At 42.5% G+C, this 19,996-nt stretch overlaps 1 protein-coding gene across 1 annotated transcript in view; it reads left to right on the top strand.

The window, feature by feature from the left end:
- LOC121430504 (CAD protein-like) overlaps positions 1-19,996 on the top strand; it is a 68,957-nt gene that overhangs the window by 34,986 nt on the left and 13,975 nt on the right. The window contains exons 18-28 of the mRNA XM_041627786.1: positions 828-950; positions 2,705-2,887; positions 3,669-3,887; positions 4,745-4,912; positions 5,876-6,058; positions 6,755-6,859; positions 8,981-9,232; positions 16,568-16,816; positions 17,010-17,174; positions 18,146-18,277; positions 19,481-19,682. Of these exons, the coding sequence (XP_041483720.1) occupies positions 828-950; positions 2,705-2,887; positions 3,669-3,887; positions 4,745-4,912; positions 5,876-6,058; positions 6,755-6,859; positions 8,981-9,232; positions 16,568-16,816; positions 17,010-17,174; positions 18,146-18,277; positions 19,481-19,682 (1,981 nt within the window). The remainder of the gene's footprint in view (positions 1-827; positions 951-2,704; positions 2,888-3,668; positions 3,888-4,744; positions 4,913-5,875; positions 6,059-6,754; positions 6,860-8,980; positions 9,233-16,567; positions 16,817-17,009; positions 17,175-18,145; positions 18,278-19,480; positions 19,683-19,996) is intronic.

Below are 19,996 nucleotides of genomic sequence, written 5' to 3'. Positions count from 1 at the left end.
GTACTCTTTGTGCCTCTTGCTTGACTTTTCTAGGTAGTAGTAGATAGGAATAAGGAGATCTACAGGAGACAAGGGAAGCTGATATGCCCCTTTCTCTTCAGCAAGATTTATCAGATGGCAGGGGCAACCGATGATGAAGTTTGTTTTTATTCTTTCCTTTGAAAAAGGCCGTACTCCGCTCTTTCTCCCATCACAACAGCAGCATTATCAGTAGAAAAGCATATTACATTTGCCCATGAGAGCTGATTCTCAACAAAAAATTTGGAAAAGGACGTTGAATATGCCTTTTCCTGTAGATGTCTCATTTGTCATAGCTTTCTGTTCGAGGGCACTTATTACCTTCTTGTACTCCACGTCGAAATATCTTACTATAATGGGATATAGCGGTTCCTTCGCAGCACGATCACAACTTCCATAAGTTGATATGGAAAATCTTGCCTTTCCGATCTTCACAGTATCTGCTGCAAAATGTGTATTAATTATTGCATTTGTAAAGTGCAGTTCTTACTCACAAAACTAGAATTGAAAAGAAAAATAGAAGTATCACTGAAAGTGATTAATACGCCCACTTTGTGATTAGTTGGTTCATGCCAAGCTACACTTGAGAAAGGTTTAAAAAAAAGTCATATGGTGTGTGACAAATTGTAGAGTAGGTAAGCAGTTCATCCGCAGTGGCAAGTAGTTCTATGCTATAAAAAATCTCAGATCTACATTAGATACATGAAATCCATTATTCATTATCTTATATTAATCTGGCATCAGTAGTCAAATAAAAAATTAGAATAATGATAATAATATTTTCTTATATTGTTTATTCTCCCTTTTAGTGCCGTATTCTGGGTACTTCCCCCGAGTCAATCGACAACGCTGAGAATCGTTTCAAGTTCTCTCGTATGCTGGACCAGATTGGGCTCAACCAGCCCCAGTGGAAGGAACTCACCAATATTGAGGTAAGATGATTGGATGCAGCAGAGTTTGCGATTGATCGCTAAGTAGCACTGGCCAATCAGTGTTGGTCCTTTTTATTTTTATTTACAATGCATTGCAAGCCCTTGTGTTACATGGCCAAGGAATATGTTATATCTATGGACAGAATAGGGCCCTGTCTCACAAAGCGCTGTGATTCATCTATCATTCTCAAGTATACAAAGGACAAGTGAACGTTACCATAATCAAAGGGGTTGTTTTACAAATGCATTCTGTTGCCATGAATGTAGCTTATGTTAAAAAACAATTAGCATGATGGCTCGGTGGGTAGAGCAGGCGTTTCGGATTCTGGCCTCCCGGGTTTGATTCCCTGGACGCGCAAGGTCCAAAGAATCAATTTTGGTCTTGATTTCCAATCTTTATTCATCTGTTTTACCTGAACATGATGCAGCTGTAGCATGTGTCAAGCAGTGCTGCTCAACAGGTTCATCTTGTCTTACAATTTAAATTTCATTTTTTCCTTTTGGTCTAAACTCTTGTCTCCTCTGTCCTAGGCCATGAGAGATTTATTTGAGAGAGATTGCTATCCATATTTTTTGCATCACTCGTATAGTGGTGTCTCCATATATGTTGTCTCACCTGCGAAGCAGAGTGAGACTATAGGTGCCGCTTTTCCGACGGCGGCGGCGTCAACATCAAATCTTAACCTGAGGTTAAGTTTTTAAAATGACATCATAACTTAGAAAGTATATGGACCTAGTTCATGAAACTTGGCCATAAGGTTAATCAAGTATTACTGAACATCCTAGTAGAGTTTCGTGTCACATGACCAAGGTCAAAGGTCATTTAGGGTCAATGAACTTAGACCATGTTGGAGGAACCAACATCGAAATCTTAACCTGAAGTTAAGTTTTTGAATTGTCATCATAACTTAGAAAATATATGGACCTAGTTCATGAAACTTGGACATAAGGTTAATCAATTATCACTGAACATCCTGCATGAGTTTCACGTCACATGACCAAGGTCAAAGGTCATTTAGGGTCAATGAACTTTGGCCGAATTGGGGATATCTGTTGAATTCCCATCATAACTTTGATTGTTTATGGATCTGATTCATGAAACTTGGACATAATAGTAATCAAGCATCACTGAACATTTTGTGCAAGTTTCAGGTCTCATGATTAAGGTCAAAGGTCAATTAGGGTCAATGAACTTTGGCCGAATCGGGGGTATCTGTTGAATTACCATCATAACTTTGAAAGTTTATTGGTCTAGTTCATTAAACTTGGACATTAGAATAATCAAGTATCACTGAACATCCTGTGCGCATTTCAGGTCACATGACCAAGGTCAAAGGTCAATGAACTTTGGCCGAATTGGGTGTATCTGTTGAATTACCATCATAACTTTAAAAGTTTATGGATCTGATTCATGAAACTTGGACATAATAGTAATCAAGCATCACTGAACATTTTGTGCAAGTTTCAGGTCACATGATCAAGGTCAAAGGTCATGTAAGGTCAATGAACTTTGGCCATGTTGGGGTTTTTTGTTGAATAACCATCATATCTCTAAGTTTATTGGTCTAGTTCATAAAAAGTGGACATAAGAGTAACCATGTATCACTGAACATCTTGTGCGAGTTAGAGTAGTATTCAAAGTCAGCACTGCTGCTATATTGAACCGCGTGATGCAGGTGAGACAGCCAGAGGCATTCCACTTGTTCTTATTTATCTTTCGAATCTGATTTATTCTTCTGTCTCCCCTGTTTTAGGCCGCCAGAGAGTTCTGTGAGAGGGTTGGCTATCCATGTTTGGTGCGTCCGTCATACGTATTGAGCGGTGCTGCGATGAATGTTGCCCATACTCACAATGATCTAGAGGGCTTTCTCAGCAGTGCCGTCGCACTCAGCAAGGAGCATCCCGTCGTCATCTCAAAGTTCATCATGGAAGCCAAGGTAGGTCACTTGGTCTGATAGATGGTCTAATTCTCATAACACCCTAAACCCACTATCAATTTGATCTGTTCGCCGATCAATCCAACCATCATTTGGTCTAATAGCAGATGGTCTAATTCTCATATCATCCAACACCCTAAACCCACTATCAATTTGATCCGTTTGCCGATCAATCCAACCATCATTTAGTCTAATGCACGTTTGGTCTAACTATCATTTAAGAGACCTACCAACTGTTCTGATTTTTCTATGACGTCCTGGGGAGCATTTTATGAAAGGGCTTGATGGATGTTTTATCTGACAACTCTGACATATGAACTAAGCTTCTCTGCCAATCAAAATCGAGAACAATTCTCAGATAGTGTTGACGAAATGTTCCCAGAAAAAAGATTCATGCCCTCAAGTCCCATCCGTAGGCTTAACTTGTTAAATAGAGGAATTTTAGGGGGGAACTGCCTTCTTAACCCTTCATAGTGCTCTGCTCCTGGACTTTGAGGGTCCCCTGGACACCTGGTTGTCCAGATTTAGCATTTCTAAATGTTGGCAGGTCTGATTGAGTTTTAAGCCCAGATGATCTCATAATTTTGAAAAGTGCTTCACATTTAAGTAATTAATTTCCCTTGTCAGAGTTCCTTGTATTTACATACTCAATAATTCTGATTAAACTTACTTATTACCCCAGTATTGGCATCAAAGTGAACGAAGTGACCTCTGGGGGTCAGTGACATTCCGCTGATGAATAATTTCGAAAGTTTCATTGCAACTTCTTATCTCGATGCAGGAAATTGATGTGGACGCAGTAGCCCAGGACGGGAAAATTGTTGCCATAGCGATCTCGGAACACGTAGAGAACGCCGGCGTGCACTCGGGAGATGCAACTCTTGTTACCCCACCCCAAGATCTGAACCAGGAGACGATTGATAAGATAACTGCCATCACCGCAGCCATCGGAGCAAGTCTAGAAGTCAATGGTCCCTACAACCTACAGCTCATTGCAAAGGTAGAAGTTGCTCTCATTTCACTGCTCTGGATCCCTGTAAAACATAACACAATATACAGAATTACTTTGTTAATAATGGAAGGCAGAACATGCAGGGGTGTGAGAGTTCAGATATTTATCTGATTTCAGATTTATTTTGTTTTAATTTTCAGCTTAATGTTAGCTTATTTTTGGCTTTCCTCTGTGCAAAAAGTATGAGAGGTCTTTGTTTTTCAGACTTTTTCAACATTCTTCAGTTTTTTTTTTCAGATTTTTTTTGTGACCACTCACACCCCTGAACATGGATCTGCATTGATTAAACCCATGGCCTGTATTGTTTACTCTGCTTAATTTGAATTCTTATCTAAAGTTGTGGTTTAACTGTGGAAGCAAATTATGACACACAGATCTGTAACAGTAGGCCTTCTTGTTAGCTCATTTGATTTGAACCCGAATTATTCATAAATTATCTGGGAATAAGAACTACTGGGATATTTCCCCTCACTATTAAACAATGGGAAAAAAATGATAAACATGAGGAATATACAGTTAAAACAAAATTTTGACATTTTCAGCTTCCAATGATTTCCCCACACAACAAGACCACCATGGCCTAGGTTTGTGTTTAGAGCGTTTTATCACCATTTTTCGTCTTGCGGCTTGTCAGATCTGACAACTTTGCTTGATAGTGGTTTTCTCAGGACACTTCCTGTAGTTATTGGCGGATAAAATACCCAAGAAAGTTGAGAAGTCCTTTCATAAACTCACCCCAGGGCTTCAGACTACAGGGCTATATCTTATGTAAAAATTGTTGAATGCCTATGGGTTCTTGACACTGTTCTCACAAAAGTAAATCTTCATAATGTTCATCTTCTCAGGACAATCAACTCAAGGTGATCGAGTGTAATCTCAGGGTCTCCCGCTCCTTCCCCTTTGTCTCCAAGACATTGAATGTTGACCTGATTTCCATTGCGACCAAGGTCATCCTTGGGCAGCGGGTGGAAACCATCGGCAAGCTGGAAGGCACAGGCCGGGTGGGAGTCAAGGTAAGAATGATGGCGGCGATTGTTCACTTATTATGAATTCTATTTTATCACAGTTGGTTTATCTTGCACTGCATTTACACGTTGTTACAGCTACGATGCAAAAACCTGAAATGATACGCATGCCAACAATATACGTCATAATAAAGACAACGCTGAATCTGTGCGCTTACAATTACGTCACAATGGTAAAGTTAATGAAATGTGCACAAATTGCCAATGCAGAATTGGCTTTCTGTTTACACGTAGTAAAAAAGCCGATTCTGCATCTCGCGGTTCAGAACCTACTACTTTGGTGGTGCAAATTGCCGGTTCTGAACTGCGAGCCGATGCAAGTTAATAGCGTTTACACGCTATGAAAAAGCCAATGCTGCATCGGCTCGTGGTTCTGAACTGTGAGCCGATTCAAAACTTGTCATTAAATGTGCTTTAGGGTAGTAGTAATCCATGTTTCTAATTTAGTTTAGACCCCAACTATGAGAGTGGACTAAAGGAGTAGAAATCGCCCCCACCCCCTCCCTCCACTTTGTACATATTTCCTCAACCCAATCCTTGTACTCTCCTCCAATCTTTCTCTTTCCATGTCCTCTTCATTCACCCCCTTCCCCTTATAAGGAGAACGGTATTGCTTTGTTTTTATAGTCCCAGGAATGCAGGTTGCCCTTGTATGTTCAGCCTGTACCAAAATAATTTCATTGTGGCAAAACGTGTGTGTACAGTTTGAAAACCCAGACTTCAGTGACCACCTTCAAGGGCAACCTGAAAACATTTCTGTATAAGAGTGTTTTTTGATAGACATTGACTTATTGTTCTGACATGTAAGATATGTAAATAGTTTTTGTTATTCTGCTCTGAAGCGCCTTGAGCATCTAATCAAGATGGAAAGTGCGCTATATACATTTCATATATTATTATTATTTTGTACGACTCATAACTATTTGTGTCATTCTTCGCTTGACTTCCCAGGTGCCACAGTTTTCCTTCTCCCGTCTGGCTGGTGCCGACATGCTTCTAGGTGTGGAGATGGCCAGTACTGGGGAGGTGGCCTGCTTCGGTGAAGACCGCTTTGAGGCTTACATGAAGGCAATGCTGAGCACTGGATTCCGTATCCCAAAGAACAATATCCTTCTCTCTATTGGTAGCTACAAGGTAAGCTCAATCAAGGCCTATTAAATGTTCATGTAACTGTAATAAGGTTTCCAAAAAATTGGACATACCATAAAATATGTGTTACATCTGTTGAATGTATTTGTATAGATCGTTAAAAAAAGATTGTTTACTTAGTTATTTATTAAATCATGTCTGATTTTAACAAAAATGACATACTTCCTTCATAAGTAATTTGAAGTGTAAAAATAGGTAGTAAATATTCAATTAATTGTAAATTGATTCAATTTGATTTTATTTTAGTCCATTCAATATAAATATAGTGACATGGCAGGATAAAACATAATCAAAATACATTATTACAACGATATGGATAAAAATTGTTATTAAAAAGTGAAATTGGCTGAGGTATAAAAAATCCCAAGATGATTTGTGTCGACAGTCACCATAAAATTTTAAAAAATTGTAGAAAAGAAATATTGAAGAACAAATTATACATTACATTAAAAGCAAAAACAGTTTCAAGATTGATTTTTGTTTTTATACTGATTTCAACTACAATTTCATGTACATATTTATGATTACAATAAGTGTCTCTTGGGAGTCAGAATATTCTCAACTTTGTGAACCAAAATTCCTGGTTTAGAAAAAGAAGGGGTGAAATTTGGAGCAAAGCTTGTGTTGAGTATGTGCAAGATGTTCTTGCATGAGTTACTGAAATTCATTTTGTGTTTTCAGGGGAAAATGGAACTTCTTCCTGCCGTGAGAACCCTCGCAGCGATGAACTACAACCTTTATGCCAGCGTGGGTACAGCAGACTTTTACAATGAACATGGCATCAAGGTAAGATGTGCATATCATGGTGGACTGAGAGGAGGGGATGGTTGTATTGTCCATTGTGATGATGGTAGTGAAGATGATAGTGATCATGGTGATGGTAATGGCGGGGGTGGTGATGATTATGGGGGGGGGGCTGAATATGGTAGTGATGATGATAGTGGTTATCAGAAGCTTTAGTCAAGATGAATATCTGAATATCTTAGTAATACCATCAAATTATACACACCCTCTCGTAATCTTTGTTCGATCACTGACACATGCAGACTTTTTATCGCCTTGTCAAAACTCTCCTCTGCCGGAAAACGTTTTGCTGTAGCAGCTGCCAAGACTTGGAATGTTATCCCTCTTTCAATGAGAAATGCTTCCAGTGTTCTTGGCTTCAAATCTTCCCTTAAGACATGCCTTTTTCCTCAATGATTAATTTCCCTTTTTATTTTGAATATTGTAGTAATTGTTGCAAATGTTAGATTATTATTCATACATTGTACGCGCTATGGTACTTCTTATTTTCAGCGCCTCTAAATATTCATTATTATTACTATTATTCTGGCGTTGGTGATGATGTGGAAATGACTGGTAGGGGCAGTAATGAAGATGGTGATGGGGACGGTGGTGATGATAGTAGTAAAGTTCATAAAAGATGTTTGAAATGATAGTGTAGGTGGTGCCGGGTGGTTATGATGGTGCTGTAATGATTGGATGTGGTGATGTTGGTTATTGTAGTGAAGTTGGTGATGATCGCCGTCCCCGCATTTAGGCAAAACTGTCGTTATGGAGGGTATAATAAGATGTTTTTGCTGAGTAGTGGCAGTGGTGATAGTGGTTATCAGAAGCTTTAGTCAGGATGACTCTCAAAACCAGTGCAGGAGTGTTGCATTCCTAATTTAAGTACTCTTTCTGAAATGTTGTCATCCTTTAAATTCTAACGACCCAATAGAGGCTTCATGATTGATTTTTGTCTCACCTGCGAAGCAAAGTGAGACTATAGGCGCCGCTTTTCCGACGGCGGCGGCGTCAACATCAAATCTTAACCTGAGGTTAAGTTTTTGAAATGACATCATAACTTAGAAAGTATATGGACCTAGTTAATAAAACTTGGCCATAAGGTTAATCAAGTATTACTGAACATCCTATTAGAGTTTCATGTCACATGACCAAGGTCAAAGGTCATTTAGGGTCAATGAACTTAGACCATGTTGGAGGAATCAACATCGAAATCTTAACCTGAGGTTAAGTTTTTGAAATGTCATCATAACTTAGAAAATATATGGACCTAGTTCATGAAACTTGGACATAAGGTTAATCAAGTATCAATGAACATCCTGCATGAGTTTCACGTCACATGACCAAGGTCAAAGGTCATTTAGGGTCAATGAACTTTGGACGAATTGGGGATATCTGTTGAATTTCCATCATAACTTTGAAAGTTTATGGATCTGATTCATGAAACTTGGACATAATAGTAATCAAGCATCACTGAACATTTTGTGCAAGTTTCAGGTCACATGATCAAGGTCAAAGGTCATTTAGGGTCAATGAACTTTGGCCGAATTGGGGATATCTGTTGAATTACCATCATAACTTTGAAAGTTTATTGGTCTAGTTCGTTAAACTTGGACATTAGAGTAACCAAGTATCACTGAACATCCTGTGCGTGTTTCAGGTCACATGTCCAAGGTCAAAGGTCAATGAACTTTATCCGAATTGGGTGTATCTGTTGAATTACCATCATAACTTTGAAAGTTTATGGATCTGATTCATGAAACTTGTACATAAGAGTAATCAAGTATCACTGAACATCCTGTTCCAGTTTCAGGTCACATGATCAAGGTCAAAGGTCATGTAAGGTCAATGAACTTTGGCCATGTTGGGGTTTTTTGTTGAATAACCATCATATCTCTGTAAGTTTATTGGTCTAGTTCATAAAAAGAGGACATAAGAGTAACCATGTATCACTGAACATCTTGTGCGAGTTAGAGTAGTATGCAAAGTCAGCACTGCTGCTATATTGAACCGCGTGATGCAGGTGAGACGGCCAGAGGCATTCCACTTGTTCTTTAAATACAGTAGTAAATTTGATGTTAGAAAATACTAGATTAAACTTCTTTCCGCCCCTTCTCCCAGATCAAAGCTGTTGAGTGGCCATTCGAAGAGGAGACTCCCGAGCAGAAGAAAGCCAACGGCGACGCCCCACTCAGCATGCTGGACTATCTCTCCGAGAAGCACTTTGACATGGTCATCAACCTGCCAATGAGGAACAGCGGAGCTCGTAGAGCCTCTTCCTTCATCACGAGGGGTTACCGGACACGACGCATGGCCATCGACAAAGAGATCCCACTTATTACCGACATCAAGAAAGCCAAGATGTTCATCGAGGTGAGTAATTTCATTCCTGCTAAAATTCAGATGTGTTTTGATTCTGTCCTGTATGTGTAGTAGCTTTGTATTATTTACTTCAATAACTCCATACATCTACTTGATTTGCTAGTTCAGCCCTCTGGACTGCCATACCCGAATAGAACTCCCAAGGATTTAAAAAGCGCGAGCGCGCCCTCTCCCGTTCAGGCTTACTACCCATGATCACCGCGCAACTAGCGTCCATCTTCCTCTTTTGCTTTCGGCAAGCCACCTGTCAAGACGTGCTCAGATAAGTCTCCTAAGAGCTCAAATCTTTTTGAGCTTTGGTATATTATTTTCGCTTATCTGTGGTGCATTCTCCCTTTTAATTTCAATCTTTCCATTTGTGTGTAAGATTGTGTTCAGAATTTACACTTGGCGTGACTTTTTAGACGTGTTTTTGGTGACACTTAAATTGTTTTCTAACGTTTGAGTTCTCGTCGCGCCGCATCGCTAGCGCGTTCGCGAGGCACCGGGCTTGGCCTGCCTACGTGGCAGCAAGCCTTCACCACCTGTCATGGTTATTGTTCTTCACGTTCAAAGCGTGGTGGCTTTTGGTGCCGTTTTTGAATTAAATTCTAGACAGCCTCTACACTTTGTTGTCGAGGGTGTTATTGTTATTTCTTTTTGCAGGTTGGGATCTTCAACTCTGTTCCTTCCTTGCTTTCTGGAATTGATTTATTAAGATTTTCGATTGATTATTGATTGATTAATTCTTCAATTCTCTTTCCTTTCTGTTCTGAATAAATTTCTTAATTGATATTTTATTCACAGGCGGATCTTAAAGCTCAATTCCTTTTTCCTTCTGTTCTGAATAAATTTCTTGATTGATATTTTATTCACAGGCGGATCTTAAAGCTCAATTCCTTTTCCTTCTGTTCTGAATAAATTTCTTGATTGATATTTTATTCACAGGCGGATCCTAAAGCTCAATTCCTTTTCCTTTCTGTTCTGAATAAAATTCTTGATTAATATTTTATTCACAGACGCTTCGGGGATTGTTTAATTCGGCTTACGCAATTATACCTGATGATTGTTTGGTTATTCAATCCCCCCTAAAAAAAAAAAAAAAAAAAAATTTTTTTGTTCTTTACAGGTGGGGTCTCCTTCCTGTTAGAAATTTTTTTGACCTGTCCCGGAATTGTTTTCTTCGTTCAATTCCCTCTTCCCTCCTAGTCTTATATATTTTTTTATTTCGACAGGCGGGCTCTACGATTCCCTTTGAGGATTTACTGTGTCGTTCTTCCTCTTGGAATCGTTACTAGAGACGTTCCTCCTTCCTCCTGTTCTGAATTTCTTTACCTTTCCACAGGAGGTTACTTTTTTTTTTCCTCTTGGAAATTATCGTAAAATTTCTCTTATCTAGGAATTATTTGTCTCTCAATCCCTTTTCTTCCTGCTCTGAAATGCTTGTTTTTGTGTTTCTTCGCAGGTGGAAACTTCTTTCTCTTCTGAACTTGCATTCATTTTTGAATTTTTGTTTCGAATTTTTCCTTCGGGCACAAAAAAAAAGAGAATATAGTAGGGGAACCTTGTAGGAGTTCTTTTTTCAAAGTCTCCGACCTCCTTTTTATTTTCTTACAGGCAGATACCTAAACTATTCTTAGGTTCTTCTTCCTCCCTACCCCTCCCCTCTTGTTTTGTTCTGTTTGCTCTAACAAACTCCTTTTAGGAGGAGGGAAAGACCACTCCGGTCTCCACTTTTAATCTAAGCGAGATCTTTGTAAAAAAAAAAAAGAAAAAGAAAAATTCTTGTTTTTCCTTTTTCAGGGTAGAGAGAGGTATCTTTGAATGGGACTAACACAGCCCCAGAGGACCTGGTGCCCTCCACGGGGACCGTCCCGATTGCAAGTTACAGAAGTCGGCCGCCTGCAGGCGAGCAGGAGGGACGCCGCGGTGAGCGCCCAGCGGCGGTGAGTATGAGGGTGCGTCGATCAGCATTCCGAATTTGCGGTCGGATGCTAAGAGAAGGAAGGCCAAGACTGTGGTGCCACGGTCTCGGACAAAGGAAAAAGTGGTAGCCAAGGCTTCCAAGCCTAAACTAGGTCCTGCCGCCGCAGCACCCATAGGGCTATGCGACCCACCGGCTACCGGGTCACCAGAAGTCCGGAGGGAGAGTGCGGTTCTCTCCCCCCGGCACAGGTCAGGATCTCTGCCGTATAAGTCGTCCTCCGTTGACAGCATCGGGAGAGATCGCCCAGCCCCTGACCGCGAGAGGCGTCACACAGACTGTAACCACAATCTGATCGTGACCACAATCTGACCCCGTCAGATTCGGGTGAAGTTTCGTTGTTGGTGGCCGCCCTGCCAGGGGCGGCAAATCGTAAGAGATCACCCGTGCCTCTTGTGCCTTCTTCTGCTCCGGCCACGCCGGCGGAGCCCGCAAAATAAGAAGAAGAAGAAGAGGTCGAAGGAGAGGTCGGCCAGCCCTGTTGCCATGGGCATTCCTCCTTCAGACCCTCTTATCGGTGGCCAGATGTTACAGTCATACATGTTATGCTGCTATATTCTGCTACCGCGAGAGGCGTCACACATCGGGCTGTGACCACAATCTGACCCCGTCAGATTCGGGTGAAGTTTCATTGTCGGCGGCCGCCCTGCCAGGGGCGGCAAATCGTAAGAAATCACCCGTGCCTCTCATGCCTTCTTCTGCCCCGGCCACGCCGGCGGAGCCCGCAGAAAGAGAAGAAGAAGAAGAGGTCGAAGGAGAGGTTGGCCAGCCCTGCTGCCATGGGCGTTCCTCCTTCAGACCCTTGTGTCGGTGGTCAGATGTTACAGCTATTCATGCTGCTACATTCTGCTACCGCGAGAGGCGTCACACATCAGACTGTGACCACAATCTGACCCCGTCAGATTCGGGTGAAGTTTCGTTGTTGACGGCCGCCCTGCCAGGGGCGGCAAATCGTAAGAAATCACCCGTGCCTCTTGTGCCTTCTTCTGCCCCGGCCACACCGGCGGAGGCCGCGAAGAAGAAGAGGTCGAAGGTGAGGTCGGCCAGCCCTGTTGCCATGGGCGTCCCTCCTTCAGACCCTTGTGTCAGTGGTCAGATGTCACAGCTATTCATGCTGCTACATTCTGCTTTCGAGTAGTGCGGGTTCACCCCACCCTCGACGTCTACTCACCCCGCTGATGCCCCTGAGCATCAAGCGAGACAAGTGGGCAATAACCACCAGACACCCGGGAAATCCTCGAGCGATTCTGTTAAATCTCCAGCCAGTGCACCGACTAACCGGGTGCCCCAAGATCGCGTGTGCTTTCCAGCATTTTCGTCGATCTCAGAGCACGTGTCCCAGCCGACACGCGGGGCCACCCCGGCGCTTACTGGACAACCTCCCGGTTCAGTCCATAGAGCGAGACTCCCTTTACGAGGACAACCCCTATCCCGCGGGCGACTTTTCAGTAAGCGCTCAGGCGCTGCTTGACAAGTATCTACCTCACATCTACCCTCCGAGCGGGGGTATTGATGAAGCAAGGGAGTCCATATTTTCTCGCCCCGCCTCTTCAGGCGCTCCGAGCTCAATCGGCCGAATTGGGGGTCTCGGAGAGTGACGGGGTCGCTCTAGACGAGGCGGCTCCTACGACGAGGAAGCCGCCAGCTCCGTGGGTGTAAACCCACCCCCGCTCTGCTGCTGCCCGGAAGCGCCAGGCTCCGGCGCCGCCGTCTCGAAATTTTCAAGCCTCTCGAGGCTAGCGAGAAGGCAGAGGCAGGGGGGGGGCGATTATTATGCAGGTACTCCCGAATTCGCCCTCTACGTCAAGCTCACATACGGCGACGACTCCTTCAGCGGTAACCCTCTCCATTCTTCCCCCTAAGCGGGCCCGTAGATTGGAGGTATGAATCTCTTACATACCGCATGCCGCACTTCTCTCGTGAGAATGTTTGGCTGCTTTGAGAGGACAACCTATCACGTCCGCGGACCGTCCGCCCAGGCGACGGGACCGTCGCTTTTCTGGCCTGAACCTCACTTTCTATTCGAAAGTAAGGGTGCCCTGTCTTACTTAGCTCCTACCCTTGCAACGCCAGAGTCAGGGCTATAGTACAGACACCCGTTCTCCAGCGATCGCCGCTGAAGAGAGGGCGACTCTGATATGAGCACCATCACCGCTCAGCGGTATGTCTCACTATCTCATAGCTCTCCGAGCTTATGAGTATGTATATCGGATCTGAATGTCACGGCGATTAAAAGTTCTCCTGTGCTTAATAATCGCTATGCCTTCACCACCCGATGCATTATGGTTATGTTAACCTATTTGTCTCGTATTCGGGCGGCTCGTACGAACCCTGCCCGAGCTGCCATCACCGGTCGTCCCCCCGGACACCGCCGGCAGCACCCGCACCGAATACGTGGAAGGAATCAGCTTTTCATATGCTAGATATCCCTCCTGTTGACATTCACAGCTGTTCCCCGAGTCTTTCCCGGTTGGGTAAACATCATCTCGGAGGAAAGTAACCGCCGTACATCTCATGAGATTGTTGGCTATGTACGTGCGTTCAAACTTGTTTAAAGCCCCAGGATTCTCTGTCGGCATTCTATGCCTACTTTCTGGGCACACCCACCGTACCGGGTCGGCGAGTTCACACCAAACTGTACACCGCCAGACCATCGGTCGAGCTCTAACTGTCTATCTTATAGACTGCCCTCTATGTGGGTCAATCTTGCGGGCGTCTCCGCCGCTCCCTCCTTGTGCGGAGTGGTCTACGGTGGATGTCTTTACCGTGCCCGTTAGTCGAATCGGCTTCTTTCTTAGAAATTTTTTCACGGCACACTCGAGTCGCCCCGCATGCTGCTTTCATCCTCCTTCCATGCAAGGCATGTGGCCAGGGTCACCGCACGACCGAGGATGATGTAACAGTGGATGGATGTATGCTTATGCCTTCCTAACCACGATCACTACGACCCGCCTTCTCTCGGGCCGACTGTGGATGAGCCTCTCCATGTAAGTGATTTACTTCACTGGAGTTCTTCTTTTAGAAATTTAGATTCTCATCCCCCGCTGCTTAGGGCGTCATTTTTGCCGCCCCCCGCAGCTTTTTGGAGCTCCTTATCTTACCGATATCGGACTGTTCCACGCTGCCGCAACCGGCGCCGGCGGTGCTCGCTCTTACGATCACCTGAGAAACAGGCCTTGTGACTGTTTTCATAAACAACTGGTTCTCACCGCAGACTGATGGAAATTTTGTGATTACTTCCTCAAGTCTCCTTCGCTTGTTTCTTCAAGCGAGGACTTCGACACTCTTAGCCAGTTTCCGTCCCTAACTTGATAGGACAGGGCCGTTGCTACCTCATTCGATTCCGTTGGGAATGTAACGGTTGAGGTATCATATCTGGCGATGTCTGTTCGTTTAGAGCATCTCTTGATGGTCGTTTACACGTAATATCGTGACAGATTTTTTTTCGCCAGCTCCCTCTGGCGTACACTTGCTGCTGCTAGGGATCCCCCGCCCAGCGGACAGCCATCGCAGCCTAGCCTCACGGGCTCTCTCGGCGATGGTGGCTTGAGCCAAGCCACCTCTTCCACCGCGGGCACTGCACCCTCAGATGGGTGCTTCAATCAGTATGGGAGAAAGGGGATCCTGAGTTCTCTCTCGATCACTCGGTCTAACACACTTTTGTCGTGATGTGTACCGCGCTGTATCCCTGACACGCCCGGTTGAGCTGTTTTGACCAGACTGCTCTATTCTACATAGGCAACATGTCCGCGGCATTCCTTATTAACAGGATGGCACTCAGTCGCTTTCTCGACCCTTGTCTGCCTTACGAGTGGTTTTCTTCCTAAATCCCTACTCTCCGTCGTTCCTGGTCCCCTTCGGACCGCTAGTAACTTTTTACCACAGCTCTCTATCAGAATTCTGCAGATTTCTGCCCTCACGCATTTGAGACAGATATCGAATTCTGGGCGTTTTCTCCCACGCGGAGGCTTCCCCTACAGAAATTTCCAAGCTTGCGGGAAGCGTGCGACTAGCTTGCGCAAGCTTGTGGCATGCTAGTAACTAGCATGTGGTTAGCTTAATAAGCGTGTGATATGCGTGCAGAGTAATAGTTAAGCGATCTTTTAGCGAGCAGGGACTGTTCGCTAGCATGCACTCGCTTATTAAGCGAGTGCCCTGCTAGTCGCATGCTAGTTACTAGCAAGCGGCACGCTTAAATTTCGGTAGGGGTTCTGAGATATCTCGCCTTCTCAGGTTGGTCGATTGATCACTTACTGAGCCTTAAAAGCTTCAGTTTTCCGATCACGATTCTTGTTGAAATTTTCAACAAATTTCGATTCTTACGCTCTAGTCAGCAGGTGATGTTGTTCTCCTGACACTAGGCCGAGGGCCCATGATACTTAGTATTCCTGAGTATACAGGGCATTCCTCTCGAGGACATTTTTGAGGGCCGCCTTTTGGCGCTCAACTAACTCCTTCACTTCTTTCTACTTGAAGGACATTCCGTCCAGCGAGGCGAGATTTGCTGCTTCGGCGCTTAAAGCAGCTGCGGCTTTTTCCCCCTCTCCCTAAATTTCGTTGTTTTTGTTTTTTCTTTTAAATTTTCTTAGGCTTACAATTGAAAACATGCCTCCCTACGGTTTGAGTCCGTGCTGGTCTAGCAAATCAAGTAGATGTATGGAGTTATTGAAGTAAATTATGAAAATACCTGATTTTCTTATTTACGAGATAACTCATACATCTACTTGATACCCTCCCACCGACCCTCCGCCTTGCGTAGCAACATGTTTCAACGTATGGGCTTGCGAAAGGTGAGGAAGATGGACGCTAGTTGCGCGGTGATCATGGGTAGTAAGCCTGAACGGGAGAGGGCGCGCTCGCGCTTTTTAAATCCTTGGGAGTTCTATTCGGGTATGGCAGTCCAGAGGGCTGAACTAGCAAATCAAGTAGATGTATGAGTTATCTCGTAAATAAGAAAATCAGGTATTTTCATAGTTTGTTATATAATTTACTTTTGATGAATTCTAATTCATTCAACCTCTTTTATTATTATTTCATTCTTTATTTTTATTTTTTAATCTGGGCAATTCTGTAAGATAAGCAATTTCCAACCCCCATTACCCTTCCTTTTCACTTCATGAACTGCTCTGTCCATGAAATTTTGAGAACTTTTTGTATTGACAAAAAAAAGTTCTTTATTAAGGTCCCACAAATTTAACATAATGCAGGTGATTGAGGTGTTTTCCTTTATTAACCCTCCTCTTTTAGGTTATGTAACCAATATTGCGATGTTTGAACAAATTTTAAAACAATTTTTTGTTGGGGGGGCATATTAGAGAGAGGAAGTAACAAATTTCACTTCATCTTCTTACGATTACTTTCAGGCTTTGCGACGCATTGGAGGGGCCCCACGGGTTAAGACTCACATCGACTGTCTCACGTCCAACCGAACTATCCGTCTTCCCGGCCTCATTGACGTCCATGTCCACCTCCGCGAACCTGGGGCAACGCACAAGGAAGACTTTGCCTCTGGAACGGCAGCGGCTCTGGCGGGAGGAATCACGCTGGTCGGTGCCATGCCTAATACGTCGCCAGCAATTACGGATCAGACATCGTTCCAGCTTGTCAAGAAGGTAAGTGGATGAGAGAGACCTTATCTTGTGAGACATTTCTCTTCCGTAATACACAAGTTAGCCTTTTCTTACCAATGATTTTACGTTAGCCCGTTTGTTTTTATAACTTCAAATCTAGTGAAAATGGTGGTGGCATTTGTTTGAAGATACCGACAAATTCTTTGACATATTTTTTCAAATTGAATATTCACAGCTTGCTCAACTGGGAGCGCGTTGTGATTATGCCATCTATGTCGGTGCAGGACCAGATAATTTCAATGAGGTTCCGATCATCGGTAACGCCGCCATGGGGATGAAGATGTACCTTAATAAGACGTTCACTTCACTCAGATTGGACAATGTAACAACTTGGATCGAGGTATTGTTTTTTTTTTCTTAAGTACACACATAGTTACCAAGAATGCATATACATGTAGCATTTCCATTTATTTCAATGTAGGATAAAAGAGCACAGTTGATTAAATCCACTGCTCACTGGCAGAGGTGCCGTGGCTGGGGATCATACCCCAAACTTTCATGTGTCTAGTCAGACAAGTTTTTAGACCACCCAGCCTCGGCACCTGTCCTAGGAATTGTTATGTGGTGACAAGACCTATATCACACTTCCAATAATTTCCAATAGTTTTATCAATACTTCTACAGGATGTATAGCACAGAAAATATATACCGATATATGTTTGCTAACCCCAACTTTGTTCAGGAAGTATTATTCTTCTTCCAGCTAAAGTTCTGATGCGCGATCACTTTATGGGTTACATTCACTACATTCTTCCGTCTCACGCATAGATTGTTTTGGCCAAGTGCTCAAGGTTGACCAACCACCTCGAAGATCTTGACCAACTATTATACCTACTAGATGGTCTTTGAAGAATAATGTGGAAATAGAAATCAATTCATGCAAGAAAAAAAACCCTCAAAACCTACTAAAGCAATATTCATGTTTATTTTTGTTTTACTTTTTCTTGCGGCAACCTGTGTCTATGATGGTCGTAGAGCCTTTTCGTTATCAGCCCCTGTACTTTGGAATTCCCTTCCTTTAAATTTTAGAAATTTTTTTCGCATTCAAATCTGTTCACAAGACCTATTTACTTTATAATGTATATAGTGTTGGATATAGTACATGTATGTAGTTTTAAATGTTATTAATTTTTTTATCTCTATATATATATTGATGTAATTTGCCCTAATTTGTTTGACATATTTTAGGTCTAATATATGATTTGTATAATTTAGTGATGTGATATTTATAAAGCGCATAGAGTCTTTACCAATTATCATGTGCTGTATAAATCTATGATTTCATTTATACAATTATATTCATGTTTATAGCATCTACAAACCTGGCCCCGTCACCTGCCATTGGTTGCCCACGCCGAGGGACGCACCACTGCTGCCATCCTCTTCATTGCTCAATCTCTCAATAGACCCATTCACATCGCTCATGTTGCTAGGAGAGATGAGGTCAGTTCACACATGGTTGTTCACATACTGTGTCATTGTTCACATAGAGTAACATTGTTTGCATATCTCTGTTGTGTTGAATTGAAATCCCACTCTAGGGGCCCATCTCATAATGACCGGAATTCACAAAGATGGTTTTTAAATCCTTCGGTTGAACCCATGGTTTATGCAGATTTCCTGTATAAATTTTGCTTATTTACGCTTATTATTTACCACTTATATTAAAAAATGTATAATGCTGATGCGTGCTTTTGTCACAGTGTGGCAAATTGACACTTGTTGCCATGGTTAAGTATGCTATTTTATTCATGATCCCACTGATAGAACAGTGAACTCATAATAAAATAGCATTCATTTTATTCATGAGTCTACTGTTAAAACAGTGGACCCATGAATAAAATAACGTACTTAACCATGGCAACAGGCGTCAATACGGTGCACTGTAACAAAAACGCGCATCCTCATAGGACATTTTCGTAATATACGCGGTAAAGAAGCGTAATTTATATAGGAAATCTGCATAAACCATGAGTTCAACCAATGGTTTTAAAAACCACCTTTGACAGTTCGGGTCAAATAGTTGCAACTATTGTAGCTTTGTCATTATGGTATTACCATGGTAACATGGCTTGTAGCCAATCACAATCATGGTAGCTACAATTATGACAAAGATACGATAGATGCAAGTCTTCATGAAACCTGCCCTAGAATCCTGTTCACGCAGGTTGAACAAAGTTGGAGAGGCCTGGGATTTGTAAGAATAGATGAAAAATTTCGAGGAACCAGTCTGGTCAAATACCAGTGAACATAAAAAATAATAAATTTCTGTCCAATTTTGGTAAATCAAAGGCAATGAACATTTTTAAATTTAATTTCAGTACTGACTTATTTATTTTCCTTGTTCGATTGTACAAGATCTTATAGTTTGATTTTATTATATTTTGAACCTGTTAATTGAAATAGATTTTTGGTTGTTGCAGGGTATGTATTTAAACATTTCAAGTATAGTATTTAGGAGGTCTTAAACTTTCGAAAAATAAATATTTGCGTTTTGGGGGGGGATTTTTTACAAATTATGATTCAATCATTTCTCGTATATGCCACCCCTATGTTGATCGTTAATTAGAAAAGTGATTTTCCCTTTTTCTATACTTTTTTTAAATTGTCATATTATGGTATATTGTTTTGGGGTTGGATATTTAGATCGAGGTGATTAGAATGGCTAAGGAATCCGGCATGCAGGTCACCTGTGAGGTCACTCCGCATCATCTCTTCCTGACCGAGGAAGACCTTGATGTCATAGGTCATGAGAGAGGTCAGGTCAAGCCCAGTCTGGTCACTGCCGATGACCAGCAGGCTCTGTGGGATAATATGGACATCATTGATTGCTTCGCTACTGACCACGGTAAGTCTTAGAGCTATCTCTCCCTCTCTCACTTAATCAATTACAGTATTATTAGGGAAAAGTCTGATAATTAAAAAAACGCTGGGATATTTCTCCTCTCATATGAATGTGCTCTATGATGCTTGGATTTCCTATTTGTTTCACATTTAATGTATCAGGGGTCTGTTTCATAAAACTTGTTATAACAAATTTACGATAACGGTTAAAACTACTCAAATCGTTTAATCTGATTGGCTGATTTTAAATGTGTTCTTGACATTGTGCATTTGTTATTATAACAAGTCTATATGAAATGAGAATTTAGAAATACACAC

This window comes from Lytechinus variegatus, chromosome 17 (assembly GCF_018143015.1).
Source record: "Lytechinus variegatus isolate NC3 chromosome 17, Lvar_3.0, whole genome shotgun sequence".
In the NCBI taxonomy this organism is placed as follows: domain Eukaryota; kingdom Metazoa; phylum Echinodermata; class Echinoidea; order Temnopleuroida; family Toxopneustidae; genus Lytechinus; species Lytechinus variegatus.
The sequence above is the reverse complement of the archived record's forward strand: the minus strand, read 5'-3'. Positions and strand labels throughout refer to the sequence as shown.